The sequence below is a fragment of the Aspergillus melleus genome (assembly GCF_016097325.1).
Source record: "Aspergillus melleus strain CBS 546.65 chromosome Unknown contig6, whole genome shotgun sequence".
NCBI lineage: Eukaryota > Fungi > Ascomycota > Eurotiomycetes > Eurotiales > Aspergillaceae > Aspergillus > Aspergillus melleus.
The window spans coordinates 2,918,709-2,940,285 of NW_025763375.1; the positions used below are offsets into that span (position 1 = coordinate 2,918,709).

The 21,577-nt window shown below is 48.0% G+C and overlaps 4 protein-coding genes across 4 annotated transcripts; 2 read left to right on the plus strand and 2 right to left on the minus strand.

Annotated features, from left to right (window-relative positions):
- Positions 1–357: 357 nt before the first annotated feature.
- On the minus strand, positions 358–4,617 carry SAC3 (putative leucine permease transcriptional regulator (SAC3); the record flags this gene model as incomplete). The annotated part of the gene is made up of 6 exons (XM_046092521.1): positions 358–992; positions 1,069–1,365; positions 1,418–2,728; positions 2,884–3,844; positions 3,903–4,082; positions 4,150–4,617. 6 exons carry the CDS (start codon positions 4,615–4,617, stop codon positions 358–360), a joined length of 3,852 nt encoding a protein of 1,283 aa, XP_045948499.1.
- A 1,208-nt stretch (positions 4,618–5,825) lies between these two features.
- On the minus strand, positions 5,826–6,059 carry LDX57_010776 (uncharacterized protein; the record flags this gene model as incomplete). The annotated part of the gene is made up of 1 exon (XM_046092522.1): positions 5,826–6,059. The coding sequence occupies one exon, from the start codon at positions 6,057–6,059 to the stop codon at positions 5,826–5,828; it is 234 nt and encodes a 77-aa protein (XP_045948500.1).
- A 972-nt stretch (positions 6,060–7,031) lies between these two features.
- Positions 7,032–12,240, plus strand: YCF1 (ATP-binding cassette glutathione S-conjugate transporter YCF1; the record flags this gene model as incomplete). The annotated part of the gene is made up of 9 exons (XM_046092523.1): positions 7,032–7,331; positions 7,396–10,215; positions 10,268–10,371; positions 10,436–10,481; positions 10,532–11,316; positions 11,385–11,539; positions 11,609–11,677; positions 11,784–11,875; positions 11,986–12,240. 9 exons carry the CDS (start codon positions 7,032–7,034, stop codon positions 12,238–12,240), a joined length of 4,626 nt encoding a protein of 1,541 aa, XP_045948501.1.
- A 1,694-nt stretch (positions 12,241–13,934) lies between these two features.
- Positions 13,935–14,386, plus strand: LDX57_010778 (uncharacterized protein; the record flags this gene model as incomplete). The annotated part of the gene is made up of 1 exon (XM_046092524.1): positions 13,935–14,386. The coding sequence occupies one exon, from the start codon at positions 13,935–13,937 to the stop codon at positions 14,295–14,297; it is 363 nt and encodes a 120-aa protein (XP_045948502.1). The 3' UTR covers positions 14,298–14,386.
- Positions 14,387–21,577: the final 7,191 nt, after the last annotated feature.

Sequence of the window (21,577 nt, forward strand, 5' to 3'; positions counted from 1 at the left end):
ACATGCGGCTTAGGTAACAGCACTTCGCTCTACTTGCCTCAGGCTTCTACGGAGGAGAAACGGGATGAACACTGAACAGGCAGTCATTTCAATGGGGGGTGTGGTGTAAATGTCATATGATATTTAGCTAACATCCAAAAGATAGACAAAAAAGCAATGTGTGCCAGCGCCATGCATGATAATGTCTTCAGGATATAATGGCATCTAACTGACCAAGCAAATTGTGAACTTGGCTAAACAGACAAACATAAGATCCTCTCAAAACGCCGTGATGCAATGCAATGTACATGCCGTCAATCCCACACCGGCTGCTTTATGGCCAATCCATCGGCCATTATTGCCCTTGGACATAGGTTTCTATTCGGTCTTTCGCTGCTTCTTCGGGGTGAAATCCAGTGGTTTGTAAGCCAAGCCCCTGCCCCCGGTGGCCCGAATTCTTTGCTCGGTGCGAGACATCGAACGTCCCAGTCCATGGTCCGTTTCAGGAGCCAAGGCTACATCGTATCCGTTGACTTGGAATGATGACTGAGGAGACTGACTCCGTGAAAGCGAAAACGGGGAGTTCAGGCTGCTCCGAGGACTGAAAGACCGTTGTGGTTCAGAGTACGTGGAAAAGCTATCTGAAAGGCGAGGTCCACCGCGAAGAGACTCGGCAGCAATGCGTGCGGCAGACAACAGCATTTCATCTTCATCAACTTGATTGCGCCTCGGGGGCTCAAGTTGAAGGTCTGCCGAAGGTCGTCGGGCAACTAGTTTCTCGATCTGTTCCAGAATGGGGAGCGTTGGCAAAGGCTTGACAGATGCCTGAGCCAGTGACCTTTTAGGTGGGGGCGGCAGCTCAGGCTTTGACACTTTAGGAGGTTTTGTCCCAGTGTCCATTGTCTCCTCTTCAGCATTATAGACTCTCTTACGACCGGATGACGTTCGCCGTTTCTCGGCTGCTTCTCTCAGCGAGGATAACCATACAGGTGCCTGGTTATTTGCTTCGGTTGCTAGGTAGGATAATGTGAAGTTAGTCAACAAGTCTTTTATAATGGCAATATAGCGAGAAGGCTAATGCAGACATACCACTAGAATCATGGCTGGCGGCTGGTGCCGGTGGGTAAGATTGATGTCCATTCGGGAACTCTCCATTCGTAGATGCCTGTGATGTTGCAGATGCAAAGGAGCTCTCCGTTATTGTAGTTTGTCGCGATTGAGATGTTTCATCGGCGCGAGGAGAGGCCTGGTGCTGGGCGGCGGGCAACGCGTTAACTCCTCCATTAATTGTTGGCCCAATATTGGATTGAGGGTGGCCGGCGTGTTTTGATAGAGCAGCATTGGGAAAATTGGTTGTTGGCGGAGCGAATGAAAACTTCGGGGTATCTGCAATGTCTTTAGCATGTCAATTGAGAAAGTTCTTGTTCGAGATACACACCATCAGGCTTCTTTGGAGCAAATGGGTTTGAAGTGGTTGGAGGAGGCTCGGAGATATTAATTTGTAAAGGTTTTGGTGCCACATTTTGAGGTTGCAGGGCGTCGCTGGTGTTACTAGCGTTGCTCGTCTGGCTAGGAAAAGCGAAAGTGGGCTTGACTCCCCCGGAAAGTGTCGGTGGTTGAGAGAAACTGATTTGTGATCGTTTTGACAATGCATCTTGAGACTGTTGAGCAGTGCTGGTATCACCAGAGACACTGGTCTGGCTGGGGAAAGTGAACGTAGGTTTAGCGGCTCCGGAGGGGACCGATGACTCAAAGATGTTGACTTGGGAGGGTCTCGGGGGCACATTTTGAGGCTGCTGGTCGTCCCTGCCAGTACCAGAGTCGCTCGTCTGGCTGGGAAAAGTGAATGTGGGTTTGGATCCGTCTGGGATTGCCGGTGGCTTGAAGAAATTGTTTTGTGAGGGTTCCGAAGGGGTGCTTTGCAGCGGCTGGTTGCTCCCGGTATCACCAGCGTCGCTGGTCTGACTGGGAAAAGTGAAAGGGGTATTGGAACCCCAGGAGATTGACGATGGTTTGGCTCCAATTAAAAAACTGGAAGACTGGCCTGCAGTCAACCCAGAGCTATTGTTCGATTCCGAAGCAGAGAGGGTGAGATTGTGGGATGACAGATCAGGTTCAACTGTATTGACCTGTTGCAGAAGTTTGTTTTCAAAAAGAGGTGCTGCCGGAGATGATACAGGTGTCTTGCCGGTGTTGTCTAATGGACGAGAGGCAGAAGGTTCACTTGAGGATTGGATGTCCGCATGTCCTCCGAATACTGGCGATGGTTCTGCACGAATCCCGCGGCCGGACTGCGGAGGGAAGATAACAAATTCTGGGGAGTTGAATGTCGGGGGAGTGTTCCCTTGCGCGAACGGAGCAGAAAATGGTGATGCTGGATGTGAGCTATTCGCTTGGTTGGTTAAGGTGCTCGTCCCGCCACCTGCAGACGGTTCCAAAAGTTCGTCGAAATTTTTCTGGAGGCTGGAGGCAGACGTTGGCGAATCGAGGCGAGCGCCTGATCTAAGGGCAGCTTCGTGTGGATAAATCGAATCGTTATCATCGTCGCTCACAAATAAGGACTCTTCATTACGATAATCGCCATACTCCAATGCTTGCGCCCGTGTTTCTAGCAACGACGTATCGATCATGTTCAAAATCGCGGCCTCCTTGATGTTGAGACCAAGAATGACTGCAACTAATGTTCGACCTCTTCGTTTCGACTCGACGTAAGTTTCAGAAAAGTAATGGCTTGAAGATGGTTGGAAGGCTAGTGAATTAGACAGTTAGTCGAAGTAGTCGAGGCACGATAAAAGAAACATGTAAGCCGATAATTCTTCGCCTTGTGTTGTTATAGAGACAGCCACCGCTAGGCTACTTGGTCAAAGAAGCCAGGATGGGACTTTTGTCGAGATCTAAACATACCGTCTGAATCATCAGGGCCGTTTCCCCAGTTGAGATAAAGCTCGCCATTCTCATTTTCCGCAAATTCCAAACTCTGCTCTTGGCAGAACTCCATCGTCTGTTCTTCTTCATCAAAGCACAGAACGTCCGTCAGCTCGCTTACAGTCCATTCCTCATTCTTATGCCGTTGAGAAGCGGGCTGGCGACAGTATCCTCTCCATATTGACTGAATGGCGGTTTGGCGAACATGATTGAAATAGATTTCGGCGACGCAGCCCATCAGGTAAGATACTGCAGGGGAGCTGATAAGGTTGAAGAAACGGGTATAGAAGCCCTGGGCTATCGCATTGGGCCTTTTGGCGTCCAAGGTCCCCTGGGGCTCCCAAGTATTGCTGGCAGCTGCGTGAAGCTCCAATGCGACTTGGACTCGAGGCGACTGCCGTAGCTCGATTGGCCACCTCTGAACACGGGCCTCTAAGTCGGGTCGCTGGTCAAGGATAGAGAAGATGATATAGTAGGCTCGGAACTCATCCTCGTTTGGGAAGAACATCCGCTCTCTGTTGTCGTCATAGTAGTACATGAGAGACAACATGGTGTTGTTGAGCTGTTCACGTTCTTGATGATGGTCGAAAGGTTCTTCATTGGCGGGACTGGAAAGCAGATGGAGTGATAAGATGTGGAAACGAGCAATCCTCTCGAGACAAGTGACTGCGATCTTGACATCGTTTGCTTGTGTGAGTTGCTGTACTGAGAAGTCGTTTCGGATGGATCGAGTTCGATCCCAAACGAACTTATGGATCAGTCCAAGAGGCTCCGGGCCACCAACAACATGCCGTGTCAGGTAGTTCATGCTCTGTAGCAGTGTATGTGGGGTCCGGATGTCGGACGGAAGCTGCTCGTCGTATCCTGCAGCGGATCTCCTAAAACGTTTGAGCATCATTGTTTCCATGTACTGCAGTTCGTTGGTTTTCGGGTCCATAAACTATTTCGGAGTTAGCACACGTGAGATGTCAACCGTTCGTCTCGGTCCAGGAAAGTACCTTTTCGCTTTTGTCAACCATTTTTTGAACGATGCGTTCAACTCGTTCGAACTCCGGACACATACTCGTGCATGTCCCAACGGGTGTGATCGCTTGTGTCAAAGAAGTTGGTTGGGAAGGGTCTGCCATCTGCCCACTTTCGATCGCATTTTTCCTTTCTTGGGCCCGGTCGGCTTTGAGCTGTTTGGTTTATGGGTCAGTGCACTCCCTCAAATCGGCGCATTGGTACGATTAAGGAAAGACCGACCTGTTCGTAACGGTCAGTGTAGCTCCCTGGATCCCGCATGGCTACATCGGTTGCGCCTTTCTCGTTCGCCTGCTTAAACTGATGTCGCCTGCGAGGATCCCTGCTCGAGTCTACCATGTTGCCGTCGGGCGTGCCGGACTTTCCTCTTCCTTGACCGGGGTGGGATGTTTTCTTGTGGGTTTTCGACTTGTCTCCGAAGGAATTCTGTGTCTTGCTTTGTTGGGGTTCCGTTTTAACAGATCGGACGATTCCTCCAGGGCCTCCTCTGCCGTTGCCACGAGCACCCCTGTCCCCTCGCGCTCGACCACGAAACTTGGCATCGCCACGGGAAGCGCTTCCATTTGTATCTTTAAGAGGTGCTTGCGGGGGGGAAGATCCACCGCGTCCGCGCCCGCTCCCACGTCCTCTCGAGGCCGCGGCCGCATCTCCGCGTTTGATCGCAGAGAACGGGTTCGACGGACCGGCCATCCTGCCGCGAAAAGCGGTAAGGCCGAGGACGGAGCCAGATTCCGTCTACCTGGAAGTGGCTGGGGTTCAATTGATCTGCTGACTCCTAAGAGAATATTCTTTGATTTCCCGTCACGATTCTTCGTCGGTCGAGAGAAACCGGGGTGATTGAACGAGACGCCGAGGCTGATGAATATGTGATCCTAAACGTGCTGAACTTCGCGAAGCGTTGGCAAGAACGTAGAGAAAAAGTTAGCCTATTTGGCATGCCAGGTAAATTATGAATCATCGTAGGCGAATGCGACGAGGCACCGGGTGGATGGAGATGGAATAAAGAACGACAAAGAGAACCGGAGACGATGCGAATCGAAGCGCAAGCAGAAACAGAAATGTGGCGCAGTACCTTTGAAAGCGACAGGTGGTAATGAGGAGGTACTATGTTTAGCAACAATAGCAATTCAAGTGAATGCGCTCGTCTCAGGTATTGAATGGTTTGGAACAATAATTCGAAGAGGGGTGTCAACTTGGCGGCCTCAAGGATCGTTTTCGTTCGAGGGAAGTAGGCGATTCTCGAGCGATGAGCGAATGAATGTGGGATGGGGCCTTCAAATGTCTGAAGACTGCCGATGTGATGTCAGGTGTTGAATTTCTGTTGTGTTCACGATGAGCAGGATGGAGGAGAGGAAGCTGGACTCTTTGTCCGACCGTGCAGCTCGGTCAGCGGGTCACCGGGGTACACTGGACACGCGCTTTTGCCGCGCGGCTAAACAGGTACATCCCTTATGTACTGTACAACCCACCAGTCACAACTTTCTTCAGGAATCGACAGCAAAATTGGTGCGTTTGTGTTAACAACTCGAGTGTTCCTTCGACTTTCTTCCTAAGCAACCCGTTTGTTCTGATAACAGCAGTATTTCAATTGTCAACATTCTTGTCATCAACCATCAGAATGTACTTATGTATTTTTTCCACCGGCCTCAAAATCAAAGTCCTTCCGATATATAAACTTTGGTTTGTTCCCTGCAGCTTAAACAATGAAATTATCAGAACCCACCTTCTATACCGAACTTCTTGGGCCCTTTGCTTGGCCAATGATTACTTGAATTCATGCACAATATCGCTTCTCGTCGATCCAGAACGAAGGGCTCGCATTGTATGAATGTTCCCAATAATATCAAGTCATACTCAACCCGGCTTTAACTAGAGCGGAAACTTTACATACGGATGAATTAACGCCCCAAGACTGTCGCCATCTGGGGCATTTTACCGGGAGATTGTCGGCAACCTGACTGGGCAAATGGGAAGTTACAAATGAAGTCCATGCGCGCATTAACGACGATATCCGATACTTGAGCTTTTCGACAATCATCCACACGGTCCTTGCCCGGGTCGGAAATGTCCAAGGAACAATGGAATTTGCCGAGGTCCGTGGGCTGAAGTTCCTGATTATTGTCCCCAAACATGACGAGTTTAGAAACCCATGTGCCCAGGCAATTAGGATCATTGGGGGTTTTGATGCAAAGGCTTAGATAGGTAACGAACGGTGGGCAGGCTTTCATGTTCAGCCATGCAAGTAGACTGGCCATGACATTCTACGGCGCATGTCATCTCCCCGGTCTAGACTCTGTAGAGAACAATTGAGTCAGATTGTCAACCTGGAACAAAGAGTCATCGTCTGGAAGAGCTGGAGGGTTATCATGATTGCCTGTTTCGGAGCCGGCCGAGTGCTTATGTCAGCGGCGAAATGGCATGCAGGGATGAGCATCACGTCATTGCCAACTGTTCCTCTAATTTGCCGATTCTTGAGCCTCCGGGGTACAGCACGGCTTCCAGGATGCTCAATGAAGGGTAGGTCTGTTCGCACTTCGCAGCCATTGATCGAACCACCGCACTCGTGGTATCAAGCTAAGATCGAGAATGAAGATCGGGGAAAGTTCATTCTGGAGCTGGCATTTCTAAGCAGCTCCGCCGCCTCCCCACGTGCCAAGACTGCCTACCGCCTCAATTCGTTATGTCATAGTGCTCGTTTCCGGCCAACGGCGAAGGGGAAAAGACTTACGGATGTAAGGGACAGGATGAGACTGCGCGGGAAATTGCCCTAGACCATTACTAGCACAGAATCTGAAATCCTTTTTGCATTTGAGTCATCGACCAAGGGCAGAGTCAGCGCGAAGTCTTTAGTTAAATCCGAAGGCCGATCCAGTGATTATTTGGTTTAGTAAGCAGCCTGCAGCCTTAGCGGCTTTAGTCTCTCTCGCTCTCTTCTCGCTCGCCGTTATCTCTCGTCCTTGAACCTTCTTTCTCCAACTGTTGCGACCGTCCTTTGCTTGTAATCGCCCTGGAAAAATTCCCTCTGTTCTTCTTCCTCTTCTCCGCGTGGCCTGAAAGGACCAGGGACCAGGTTTGAAGTTGGGATCTCGTGCCCGGGTAAAAGCATGCCTGACGGCAATTCCCAGGCGATCCTCGGGGATTCTCTCCCGGGATCGCTGGTGTCGCCGTCGTCAAGGCCGGACTTTGCATTCCAGTCCCCCAAGTTGCAGCCCTTCTGCGGCGATCCCGAGGGATGGGGACCGTTAAGCAACATTCGGTTCGATCTGACCCCGTGTTTTCTGGATCTGGGTGTCGCTATCGTGGCAGCATGGGGTCTGATCATGGGAGCAGGTGCCCTGTGGTTCCTGTTCAAAAAGCGAGTCCCTGAGCCTGTCTCGAAGAACTGGCATTTCTACACCAAATTGGTTAGTTGCGCAACCCCACCGCTTCCCCCGATCCCCTGCTGACAGTAGCGTGACCGCTGGCTAGACCGTCTTAGCCGCTTTGATGTTCACGACCGCCCTCCAAGCTGCGATCCAAGTCGAGACCGATCCGAATACCTGGTTTGCCGACTTTAGATTCTGGAGCTCGCTGCTGGTTTTTGCCTCGCTCGGCGTGATTTTTGCGGTTCAATACTACGAGCATTGGCGCAGTCGACAACCCAACGGCGTCGTCCTCTTCTATTGGCTTTTCTTCGTCATTGCTTATGGCATTAAACTCCGATCGCTCGTGGCACAACACGCATACCAGGATCGGCTACCGTACTTTGTTTGCTTCAACGTGAGCCTGGGGCTGGCAATTCTTGAATTTGCGCTGGAGTACCTGGTCCCAAAAAAGCAGAGCGCCTACAACGCATTGGGTGACGAGGATGAGTGTCCGTACGAGTATGCCGATATCTTCTCGGTCTTGACTTTCAGTTGGATGACTCCAATGATGAAATTCGGGTACAACAACTTCCTAACCCAAGACGATCTGTGGAACCTTCGACGACGGGATACAACTCAAGCCACCGGAAACACGTTGGAGGACAAATGGCAGCAGGAACTTGAGAAACCGAAGCCATCCTTGTGGAGTGCGCTGTTCAGGGCATTTGGATCTTCCTATTTCCGAGCAGCAATCATCAAGTGCGGCAGCGATATGCTTGCATTTGTTCAGCCACAGCTTCTGCGCATTCTGATCGACTTCGTCAATTCATACCGGACAGATGACCCTCAACCTGTCATCAGAGGCGTTGCAATCGCCTTGGGGATGTTTCTCGTTTCGGTGTCTCAGACTCTGTGTCTTCATCAGTATTTCCAGAGGGCTTTTGACACTGGTATGCGGGTGAAGTCGGGATTAACCGCGATGATTTATGCCAAATCTCTGCGCCTTTCTAGCGAGGGACGTGCCTCGAAGACCACTGGTGATATCGTCAACCACATGGCTGTCGACCAGCAACGTTTGTCTGACCTGACCCAATTTGGTATTCAGCTCTGGTCGGCACCTTTCCAAATTACCCTTTGCATGATCTCCCTGTATCAGCTCATTGGCGTTAGTATGTTTGCTGGTATTGCCATGATGATCTTGATGATTCCGCTGAATGGAGTGATCGCTCGGATGATGAAGCGCTTGCAGCTCAAGCAGATGAAAAACAAAGACGCACGTTCGAGATTGATGACTGAAATTCTGAACAGCATCAAGAGCATTAAGCTCTACGCCTGGAACACCGCTTTTATGAACAAACTTAGTCACATCCGTAATGACCTCGAGCTGAACACTCTCCGGAAAATCGGTGCCACTCAGTCCATTGCCAACTTCACCTGGCAGTCGACCCCGTTCCTTGTTTCATGCTCCACTTTCACGGTTTTTGCACTGATCGATAGTCGTCCCTTGACCACCAGTGTTGTTTTCCCCGCGTTGACGCTTTTCAATCTGTTGACCTTCCCTCTCTCGATCTTACCAATGGTCATCACCGCTGTAATTGAAGCTTCGGTGGCCATTAACCGTCTGACGAACTATTTCACCGCAGAAGAGCTGCAGACCAATGCCGTCAAATATGAGGATGCAGTTGCTCACATTGGGGATGAGTCCGTCCGGATCAGCGAAGCCTCGTTTACCTGGGACCGCTATGATGGCACTCATGTTATCGAGAACATCGACTTCAGCGCTCGCAAAGGAGAGCTCAGCTGCATCGTTGGCCGGGTTGGTGCCGGGAAATCGTCCCTTCTGCAGTCGCTCCTTGGGGATCTGTGGAGAACCGATGGAGAGGTCGTGGTGCGCGGCCGCATCGCCTACGTTGCGCAATCGGCGTGGGTGATGAATGCCAGCGTGCGCGAGAACATTGTTTTTGGACACAAGTGGGATCCTCAGTTCTACGACCTGACTGTGGAAGCGTGTGCTTTGTTGGACGATTTCAAGAATCTGCCAGATGGCGACCAGACTGAGGTCGGAGAGAGGGGAATCTCTCTCTCCGGTGGACAGAAGGCCCGTTTGACCCTTGCTAGAGCGGTGTATGCTCGTGCGGACGTTTACCTACTTGACGACGTCTTGTCCGCAGTCGACCAGCATGTCGGCAGACACCTTATTAACAAGGTCCTTGGACGCACCGGTATCCTTAGCACCAAAACTAGAATCCTTGCTACAAACGCCATTCCAGTTCTGAAGGAAGCCGATTTCATCGGCCTTTTGCGAAACAAAACCTTGATTGAGAAGGGAACGTACGAGCAGCTGCTTGCTATGAAAGGCGAAGTTGCCAACCTCGTCCGGACCACGATGAACGACTCGGATGACGATGGCTCAAGCAGTAGCGATGGACCTGGCCTTGCCAGTGCTGAAAGCTCGGAATCTGCTACGGTGACCGATAATCTGGACTCGGACGCCTCCGACCAAGAGGAGGCTGAGCAGGAAGTTGGCTCCCTCCTTCCTATTCGATCTGGCCATCAGCGACGCTCAAGCACCGTGACTTTGCGACGTGCCAGCACTGTCAGCTGGTCCGGCCCCAGACGGAAGCTCGCTGATGAGGAGAACGTTCTGAAGTCGAAACAAACCCAGGAAACCTCGCAGCAAGGCAAGGTTAAATGGAGTGTTTATGGTGAATATGCCAAGAACAGCAACATCATCGCTGTGTGTTTCTACCTGGTCGCCCTCCTGGGCGCTCAAACCGCCCAAGTTGCCGGTAGTTACTGGCTGAAGTATTGGTCGGAGCAGAGTGAACTGAACCCGCATCTCAAGGTTGGAAAATACATCGGTATCTATTTAGCCTTTGGTATTGGATCTTCTGCGTTGGTCATCGTGCAAAACCTTATCTTATGGATATTCTGCTCGATTGAAGTAAGTTTTTCAGGCAATTATCTCATGCGAACTTATATTGATCGTTTCCCAGGCGTCGCGGAAACTCCACGAGCGGATGGCGTTCTCCATCTTCCGTTCTCCCATGAGCTTTTTCGAGACTACGCCGTCTGGACGGATTCTCAATCGATTCTCGAGGTAAATCCACACCACCTTGCGTCTCAGTACAAAGCCATTGATGGAAGCTAATTGCACCGTCTAGTGATGTTTACCGTATTGATGAGGTTCTCGCTCGCACATTCAACATGGTAAGTTGCCAAGCTTGATCTATATCTGTCTCCTATTAACTATGTTCTAGCTGTTCGGAAACTCCGCCAAGGCAATCTTCACGATGGTTGTCATCGCCTCCGGGACTCCCGCCTTCATCTTATTGATCATCCCGTTGAGTTACGTTTACTTCAGCTACCAGAAGTATTATCTGCGTACCTCTCGGGAGTTGAAACGCTTGGACAGTGTTACTCGCAGTCCAATCTTTGCCCATTTCCAGGAGTCTCTTGGAGGCATCTCGACTATCCGTGCCTATCGACAGGAGAACCGGTTTACTCTGGAGAACGAATGGCGTATGGATGCGAACCTCCGGGCTTATTTCCCGTCCATCAGCGCCAATCGATGGTTGGCTGTCCGTCTCGAGTTCATTGGTTCGGTCATCATCTTGTCATCCGCGGTCCTCTCAATCATCTCGGTCTCGACCGGTAGTGGCATCTCTGCAGGAATGGTTGGTCTGGCCATGTCGTATGCTCTCCAGATCACCCAATCTCTCAACTGGATCGTCCGACAGACGGTCGAGGTGGAGACCAACATTGTCTCCGTGGAGCGTGTTCTGGAGTATGCCAACCTCCCCAGCGAGGCACCCGATGTGATTTTCAAGCACCGTCCGGCGATTGGCTGGCCGGCGCAAGGCGCGGTTTCCTTCAACAACTACAGCACACGTTACCGCCCAGGACTCGACCTCGTCCTCAAGGATATCACGCTAGACATTAAACCGCACGAGAAGATTGGCGTGGTGGGCCGTACGGGAGCAGGCAAGAGTTCCCTGACTCTAGCGCTCTTCCGTATCATTGAAGCGGCTCGCGGACACATTAGGTGAGGACCGCTGCCTGAACATATGAGTCTGAGCCCAAAATACTGACCGTACTTCCCCCCTCCTTTAGTATTGATGGGCTGAACGTGTCTACCATTGGTTTGTTGGATCTGCGCGGCCGTTTGGCCATCATCCCCCAGGATCCTGCCATGTTTGAGGGCACCGTCCGAGATAATCTGGATCCTCGCCACGCACATGACGACACCGAACTGTGGAGTGTCCTGGGTACGTTGGGCTTGACGCACTGCATACGGCGGCAACATAAACGGGGTTAGCTAACTTGTTATCTTGCAGAGCACGCACGACTAAAGGATCACGTTGCGCAAATGGAGGGTCAGCTCGATGCCCGAATCCAGGAAGGAGGTACGTATCTCGGCTTTCTACGGTGCCACTGACCTGTAGTTCTGGCCCGTGGTCTTTTCTCTAGTTGCATCTTTGTTCGAATATGGAGCTAACGTGGACATGACAGGATCCAATCTAAGTCAAGGCCAGCGCCAGCTGGTTAATCTTGCACGGGCTTTGCTGACGCCTAGTAATATTCTTGTGCTTGATGAGGCCACAGTAAGTAGTCACCGAAATTCTTCCTTCTCACCGATATTTCCCAAGCTACCCTATGAAGATTTTTCCTTGATTTATTTTTAAATTAAGCCGATGCTAACGCCACTGGCCAGGCTGCGGTGGATGTGGAAACGGATGCATTGCTTCAACGCACCTTGCGCAGTAGCATCTTCTCGGATCGCACCATCATCACCATTGCCCATCGCATTAACACGATCATCGACTCCGACCGGATCGTGGTGCTAGACAAGGGCCGGGTGGCCGAGTTCGACACGCCCAAGGAGCTGATCAAGCGTGGCGGTAAGTTCTACGAGCTAGTCAAGGAGGCCGGTTTGCTTGAGGGCGAAGGCCTGGCACTGGTGCAATGATCCTGGCATTCGCGACACGATGGCTACGGGGATGGAATTCTACAGTTCCGGTCGATCCCTCTTCCGCCAGGAAGAGACGAGAAGGTGGTCCCCCTTATTGACCGCATCTTGGGCCACCACACCATTCCCTCTCCGGATGCGTGGTTATCCCCTTTGAAATAAAATGAAAGGGATATGAATGAAGCTCCTGAAGGATGGGGGGAGGGGGGGCAACCCCTGGTACTGCGTGGTATTCTGCACCGCCCTCGGACCTCAGACTCAAGGAGTCAGACTCGAGACTTGAGGCAATTTCTACGAGGATAGACACACCGGACCATACCAAAAAGAAACGGAATCAGCAACGACAACCGAAAAAGAAAAAGAAAAAGTACGATTGGCACTTCTGGCGTTCAGTTCAAAAAGGGAATTTCCTCCCCCCTGTTTATAATTTCGTCCTCATATCTCCGTCCGTGTCCTGTGTTTTGAGAACTGTCAACTGTCACCAAAAGCAGAAACAAAAGTTGTACCCTCTACATAGTATAATGAATCAATTCAACCTTGTCTATACCTACATTTCAGTCCTGTTTTTCCCACAACCAAGAAAGAAATACCCTCGAGGTCACCCGGTCATCGATCATCTGAACGAACGAGGGGCGACAAAAAACAAAAAACAGAAAAGGGGGGTCAGGTCAGAGACAGAAAGTGTGAAAAATGGGTGAGAAATAAAGAAAGAAAAAAAAACAAAAACAATGGCAAGGAGATAGGTAAACAAGCAGCGCGTAAACCAGAACCAATGGATGTGTCAACAGTAGCGGTGTAGGGATATCGACTGCATTGCATGCTGCAGAACAGTTGTCTTTGCAATCGCCGGGGGTGGAAGGCAGGGAAGACGGGGAGGGGTAAATTGAAGAAAAAGAAAAGAAACATTATTAATTGTGACATTGCAGAATGAGAGTACTCTACAGTGGTTAGGGGGGAGGGGAGGGGAGGGGAGGGGAGGGGGAGCTACAGTATTATTGTGATTACTGTGTGTGTGTGTGTGTGCTAGGTTGGTTAGCATAATGGTATTATTATATTAGATTAACTACTGTACCTACCTACCTAGTTATGTGATACGAGGGGTTTTTTTCCTTTCATTTCGTTCTTTCTTTCTGTGTGTGTGTGTGTGTGTGTGCGCGCAAAACTAGCGTAGAGACTGAATACTAGTTACCTGCGACATCCCAGCCACCGCCACACTGGAATAATTCAGGACGGAGGCATTTTTAGCATTTGGCATTTGGCATTAATGCGGCTGTCATGGTGTACCTAGCTACGACGCACACCGGAGTACATACACCGTGTACCTACTGGCAAAAGTGGCATGGTACATACATTCCTGCGCCCAAAATAGCCGATAGCAAAGGGTCCCGTGACTCGGCCGATCTCAGGACAGTCGGGGGTCGTCTACAGTCTACACCTACGTAGTACTCCGTACCTACAGTAGATATCTCGCGTGGCGAATGTTGCTTCAGCCAGCCAGCCAGCCAGCTGAAGAAACCGGAAATAAGAAACTCAATCGAGAAGTGGTCGTTTCGGTCAAGACATGCATGATGCTATCGACGGGATTACCGTAACCACGATGGCAAAAATCCCTTGAAAATGAATAAATAAACAAATCAAACCGAGATAGACTATAAAGTATGAACCATGGAACAGACCTCATTGCGACAATTCCAATGGCCGGAGATATCAGCCGGACACTCCCCAAACTCAAATCCAGCTCGAAGAACTCGTCTATCGCGGCGGAAAAGGTCACCGGAGACAATATCGCCCACGGGAACTGGAAGGCTGGCAGGGGAATGGAATGGATCGATCTTGCATACGGTCAGACAACGGACCTGGTAATCGGGTCTGCACTATGCCCCAAAGTAAAACATTTCAAAGACTTCAATGGCGAGAAACTCTCAAACTACTGTGTAGGGAGTGATTTGGGGGTTCGTTGGGAGGGGCCGAAGGATGTCCAGCTTATCCACTCCACGTCTGTTTTGAGCGGCGTGCAGAGCGAGCCGAATGGTGCAAGTGGGAAATTCGATACATGATGAGGGGTCGCGGGGTTTGATCGGGATTTTTATGGACTTGCATCATCGGATCGAGTGATCTTGTCTATCGTCATGGGTTATAGAGATTATAGGAATTATATAGTAAATCTAGAGGGTTGTTCTACGTTATAGGATATAGAGTCTATACTACGGAGTCGGAGTACATAACAATAGAGAAGAATATTGCAGAACAATCTGCCAGAGAAAAGACCAGAACCCCCGCCACGCCTAATCGCTAAACCCATCGATACGAGAGCCACCTCTAGAACAATCGATCCCCAATATCAAATCCCAGAGCCAGACCCGATCCACCAACGCTCAGGCCGTTGATTTTAGCCCCGGCCAAGAGATTCCTTGCTTCGGCTTTCGCTCCTCGTCGATAGTTCAGTCGATCCATCAGACGGCGGCAACTGCAGGGGCCTCTCTCCGGCCAGAGGTTTCTCTTCTTTTCTGTCCATCTTTTCCAGGATAGCCCTACGATGAGGGACAGTAGTCGATGGGTCCTGAACAACTGGCCGTGATCGATTTGTCCAGCCACACACGGGGTACACTTGGGTGGATCGTTGGAATCGTGGATGACCCGGGATGATGCAGATTCAGGATGCAATGAGAACGGGATTCGCTCGGTCTATGTATCTTCATCATCTTGTCTGCGTACTCGAGATTAACTTTGCACTGTATCCAACCGGTGGGCTCGCGGGCCGTCCGATCAAGGAATGGAATTTCTCCGTTGGTCTTTTGCAAGAGATAGAATGAAACCAAACCACGCCATCAGGGGATCCAAAAAAAAAAAAAAAAAAAAAAAAAAAAAGAGGAGGGACGAAATCAATGGAGAAGGCCAAAAAGAACCTGTGATAGATTGCCAGGACTCGATCCGGCCCGGAGAGTGGTTCTACATGCTCGGATCTCGATCACGAAGCGCACGATAGCCTTCCGCCTAAGCAGCAGGTGTCCGGATGCAGAAACGATTGTGTTGAAACAATCGCCTCTTTTTTATCATTTGGACTTTTGTCTGTGGTCCTTGATACTCAAGTTTCAGCAACCCTTGTTGTCGATCCCCCTTCTGTTCAGTCACCGGGGCAGACCACACTAACTACTGTAAGTCGCTAGTCAAGGCTCTCCCCTCTAACGTAATCGGACACCGAACCGCCGCGACACCGAACCGCCGGCCGCCCGCTGCCGTGATCATCAAAATGCTCGATTTCAACGATTTAATCAAAAATGAAGCGATTTCAACGCTCAAAACTGCAAAAAAACATAATAAAAATTAATCATATTCTATTTTTTAATTAAAAAAGACATTTTAATCAATTGTAATCTTTCTGATTGCAATTATTGCAGCGCGATAATTGGCGTATTAAAGATCTTTAAACAATTTTATTTTTTGTTTTTTTTGCAACTTTATTCGTTATTTTTTGATCTTCTTGACCAATTAAAGTGTCTTTTGTTTGAAAATATTGTCATGAAATCTTTTTATTGTTTTTTTTATATTGTTTTACTGCACAAAATTGACATATTTTTTGTTGAAGTAAAATCACATTCTGTATAATTATTTTCGCATCTTTATAAATCTTTTCAAACGTTTGATTTACAATAAATGATAATAATCTCGATTCTTACAACATTTGAGATTTTTCACGTTAATGATTTAATTGATAAAGATTCACAGACATTTTATCGAAATACATAAATTGATTAAATGATAAAATTAAAAATAAAATAAATATTGAAAATTGTAAAAATTTCAATTTAAAAAACATTTTATTTAAATTGTATGAAACGAGGCCTGTAACGACGAAAAAGCTTTTTATATTATTTATAAAAAATGTTTTTTTATATGCATGTTTAAAATAACAAATAAAATCATTTTTATTAATATATTTCATTCCATTTTGTATAATTTTGCTAATTTGCTAATCATAATATTTTTTGAGCGATAAAAAACAATCCACATCAAACAATTGCAATTTATGTGAAGAATGCGACAACATATATAAAAGAATGATATTTTTTATTTCGCAGAATTAATCAATTCAGATGTGAAATGAAATCTATAATTGTTAAACAATAAAAGACAATATTGATCGGTCGTTTTTGAAATTGTAAAATTATCGAAAAATTGAAGTCATTCAAAGTCAAATTTATTATTCATTCATTTATTCTCGTTCACACTAATCCTATAACTCTTTGAAATATCTTTAAATCATTTTTCTTGTTGCATTTTATTTGCAAAAATGATTTACAAAAATAAAACGATGCTTGCAACATTAATCGTGATAATTGTTGTAATTCATTCATGATTATTTAATATATTGATCTTACATTGTTTTTTTACAATTTTATATCACATACAACTTTCGCGATAGCGGTTACTCTCATTTGAAAATTTGTTTCATTTATATTATAAATATCTTGGTCCAGAATCTTATATTTTTATATAATATTTTGCATTAATTTGAACCAACGATTTATGGTCTTGGAATTTTCACATTTTGCATATTAATAATTATATCGTTTTGTATATTTTGACTTTAATTCAGTTTCATGACGAGAAATGAATCAATTGATTTAACAAACATTTATAAAAATGTCATTTGAAGTGAAAGGCTTCAATCTTATAGCAAAAAGAATTTCTGCAAAATAACGGACTTTTGCAATTGTAAGAGAATATTCACAAGAGTTTATATCGAGGATTTTCTATTTCAATATTAATTTATTATTAATAGAAAACTTCCTGCAATTTGCCTCTATTTCATTACGAGATTTGATTTCTTTTAATCGGTTTTTTAAAATGTTTATTTTTATGTCAAAAACGATCGCGTAGGCCTGTTTAAAAACGAAAAGATTCTTTTTAAAAATTTTAATAACAAACGCTAATTTCTTATCTCGAGATAAAATCTCCATATTGATGAAAAGCTTCGTTTTTGATGGAATAATTGAAAATTCAATTTTTTGATAATTAGAAACAATAAGAGACCAACAATTCGGTGTCGCGGCAGTTCGGTGTCCGATTACGTTATTCGGTATCTACGGTGTATGCTATGGAGTATTCAGCAGCCTTCAACTGCCCTTTCGAGTAATTCCTCCGTGCCCTTCGGCATCTGGTCTGTGTGCCCCGTCGAGAAAACCTTCGAATCCTTCCAAATATACAGTCCATTAATTCAAATCACGAACTCTATCTACATGCTACATCCTAGACGAAACCGAGCTGAGCTTCCCTGTCTGCATGCGACCGAGTGAACCCAGGAAACGATGATAACCAGTGGATCATGCACATCCGTAGTTCTAGAACCCGGGATTGACGACACCGGGACGGGGTAGAAGAAGACATGAGTAACCTGGTTTGAGGCTGTAGGACTAGGAGTACTCCGTAGAAACTAGAAAGAAGTACTGTCTCCATATCTAACCAGACTATTTTAGCGAGTCGTTGACCTGTCAATGAGGACCGGTACGGCTTAATCGACACTAACTACTCAGTACAGGTGAGGTGGCAGTTGAGGACCGGTAGAAGGATTTAGAGCCTGTCTTTACTCTTTCTGTCTTTGATGGGGAGAAAAAGAAAACAGGCAGAAACGGTCGCCTAGGTAGTAGGGTTATCCCTGGTCATGGACATGCATACGTAGTACAGTTCCTGCCTTGATTCCTTCGCCGAACAAGACCACCAACTATACAGAGTACTGTGTATATACTGTGTACGTAGTTATACAGTTTAGTTTGCGACCATAGCCAAGTCATTCGGACATTGTAGATCCCTCGAAGCGAGATCGTGAAGAAGAGCGACTGTGCGACACGCATTGAGAAATCCGTGCATTTTGGTTTGATCGACGACGATCACTGACTCCGGTTGAGGGCTTCCAAATTAGTCCTCCGTAAGCCGAAGAGAAACGAAAAAAGAAAAAGAGACACTAAAAATGTGGGGGAAGAAATGACATTCGGACGAGAGAAAGTGAGTGACACTTGACAAGAAACGGACAAACTGTGCACAGCGTCAGCCAGCCAACAACTCCTCCGGACAACCGAGAATAGAAAGTCTGATATCATCGCCGTGCAACACCCACGATATTTGCATCCGACAACATGGATCATCCCTGCTCTGTTCCCCTGGCTGGGACCAATCAATCCGAGGGCTGGTGGAGGCACAAGCACGCCGCGGACAATTTCTGGGCCAATGGCCAGTGGTGAGAAATTCTTGAATCATGACCGATTTGAACTGCCTGCATGCATGCATGATCCACCGCGCGGGTCTGAACCATGGTTGAGCTGGGCGCCAGTCAGGGATCCTCGAATGGGTGGGATTGAGGCATTCATTTTCATTTGTTTTTCGCTCTGTTAGGCGCGGGCGGAAGTCGGATACTTGATCCTGAGTCTCCAGTTTCTCCAGTTTTCCTGCGTGTTTTGCTGTACGGAGTATGGAGTGCCTCTCTTTATCCACTCGTTGGTTTTGCTTCTTTTCCTTCTGTTTCTCTGGCCCCTCTTTTTTTATTTGGTTATTTCTTGCTTTTCGTCTCCCACTTCCCGACGGAGCATATCAGATCATCTATCATATTCCCACCATTCAATCCACCCGGAAACAGAGTGAGCCATCCCATCTGTCACGAGAAGCCCTCAACAAGACCATGCACCTTGCCGTCTCTCCCCGTTGCGCGTTCCGGCGCATGAGATCAGCTGTACTCCGTAAGTGTAACGCAAATATTGACTTGCAGGTTTGTTTACACAAATGGTGGACACTAAAAATCAAAATCAAAAATCAAATCTATCGATCGCAGCAGAGTGCTCCGTAGACCGGGGAAAGTTTATTTTTGTGAGACGGCTTCGTATCCGTTTGTTCCTGTTCCCTACGGTAGATTTGATATGATATGAGCTGTTCCAGGAGGTATTTGACGAGTCTACAGTCAATATGTACTTCGTAGTTAAGTTAGTTTTCCCCGCTCGATCAGACCTCAGACAGAACGTAACTCTGGGCCGAATTCCAACCGACTAACTATGGGGACGGGTTCCATGGTTTGGTTCTGAAGGCGCTCTTCCCGGCATTACCCGCAACCTTGAGTTTGATGGCACAAAACTCTACTTTTTTAGATTGCGTCTGGAGGACTTCCCGGAGTATGGTGTAGTTTTAATAATGTTTAATGATTCTGCAACATGCGATCGGCTGGTGAAACCGTCGCTTTGGAGGCTAGATACCTTCCTCTGTTAGTCTATAGACTAGCTAATTACCTACGCTGTACTGTGTTGTGTAGGTATAGTCCAATCATCAAGCCAAAGTGGTCCGGATACTACCTCCTAGTCCTAGGTACAGTACTCCCTCCCCACAAACTAAACCCATCTATCCATGTCACTTTCCTTTCTTTTCTTTTTCTCAGGTATTACCTGTCTCTCGGAGAATAGCTTATCTAATGACCGTACTCTGGAGATGAATCCTGCATACTCATACAGTAGTATTGTCGTACAACAGATACACTAATCGATACCTCTCATTCCTCGGTCTGATTACATGCAGAGTGTTCTGCATAGGCTCGGCCCGGTCGGGAGATGAATGGAATAGATGGACTGGATCCATTATCATCCATTATCCAGTATCCAGTTATTTTAAGTTGTTTATCTAGGACGGAGTATGATGGATCAGAGACAGGGATTGAATTGAATTTGAATTCGATTGTGGGACTGGGGCGCGACATGTTTTTTTTCTTTATCGACCTCTTTTGTTTTGGTTTATTGTATTATTGTTTCGGGGGAATATCTACTCCGAAGACAGTACTCTACTTGATTGAGGACTAGGTCTAGATGTGGGATTGTTGTCTCTCATGCTGGCGTTTGGGCGTCCTTGCTGACTTGAAGGCTGAATTAGTTAACTAGTTAACTAGTTACCTATACTGTGTAGACCCGATGACTGATCTACTCTGGAGGCCGGAAGGGGAAAGCAGCGAGCTGCAAATTTGGATCGCTATCCTGGCTCCCGCGTTGCCGCCCGGCCCTGTCGAGTCGTTGTCTCACCGTTCGTAAACGCTCGCTACCTTAGCTATGTACATACTACATAGCAATAAAAATGTGCAGAAGGAACTGATGTTTTGAGTGCAGACAGCACGGAATGATTCCTAACAATCCAATGAATGCCACGTCAAATGTTTAATTAGTCAGTCCGCCAGGGGAATTGCAGCACAATCCCAGTCCGCCCCATAGGAGCTCCATAACATGTCAGAGAATGTCCGGGAAGGAGCTGGACCGCCGATTGCAAGGATCGTTTCCTGACAAGACGCAGAAAAAAGATACCTTTACCCCGGGAAAGGTACACACGCATGGGCGAAAGGAGAAAAGGGGAGATTGGAGGGACACGCCCGGGCGCGAGGACGACGGTACTTTTATGCCATCCAGGTCACCGGTTCCCTCCCGGACAAGGATGCATGAGATTTCGATGAACGCAATCCCAGGAAAGCAGATCGGTTCTCACGATGCGAGAAGGCGATTGCGCCTCATCGGCCAATCATCGGGCCTGATCTCGGAGGAAGGCTTGCAAGAACGATGGCGTGGAAGCGGGTCTGGCTGCGCTCGGTGAGGGGGGTCTGGACTGTCACTGACAGGGCTTTGACAGGCAGATCGTATATTTGCTTTTGATGACAAGCGTTGGCGACGTTCGGTCCGCGCTCCCCGGGCCGCCGTCCCCGCCGCGCTTTAAGTCAGAAATCAGAATTCCCCCCTTTTCGCACTCTCTCCTTTAATCTGCGTCCGAGATTTGACTTTATCTCTGGAAGGAGGCTGGTGCCTGGTGGAGGCGGTGTCAGTCAACCGCCCCCAAGGGCCAAATCCCAAAAGTACGGATTGGGCGGGGTCGCGTCGCCCAACTTAACGCCTTAGCTCAGTAGCTGATCATCCCCAATGACGGGTCTGCTTTTTGCTTTAGTCCAACGCTAAATTTGCTATCCGAGCATTTTGGAGTTTGCCCTTGGAGTTTGAACATTGGACACGATGCCTTTAGGTTCGGTGCCCTTACCGCGATCACTCGGGAATCGGTATATTGCATTCCTCGAAGCGAATCCGTACCTGAGTTCTAAACGAGGCTTTGTCAGCTCATTGTGACGCCATGGAGCTTGATCTGCTGCGTACAAGCGTCAATTCTGCACGTCGCGCATGCGTTGCAGGGGGTGCGAGAGGGGCCATTCTCTGAGACTCGACCGCTTCCCTGTATTATGGAATTTTGTATTTGTAGGGCATTCCGTAGTGTGTGCTGTGTGGCTAGCAAAGGTGTACTTTCGCCAGTGTACGTGTACGATCCTGCACTGAAGATG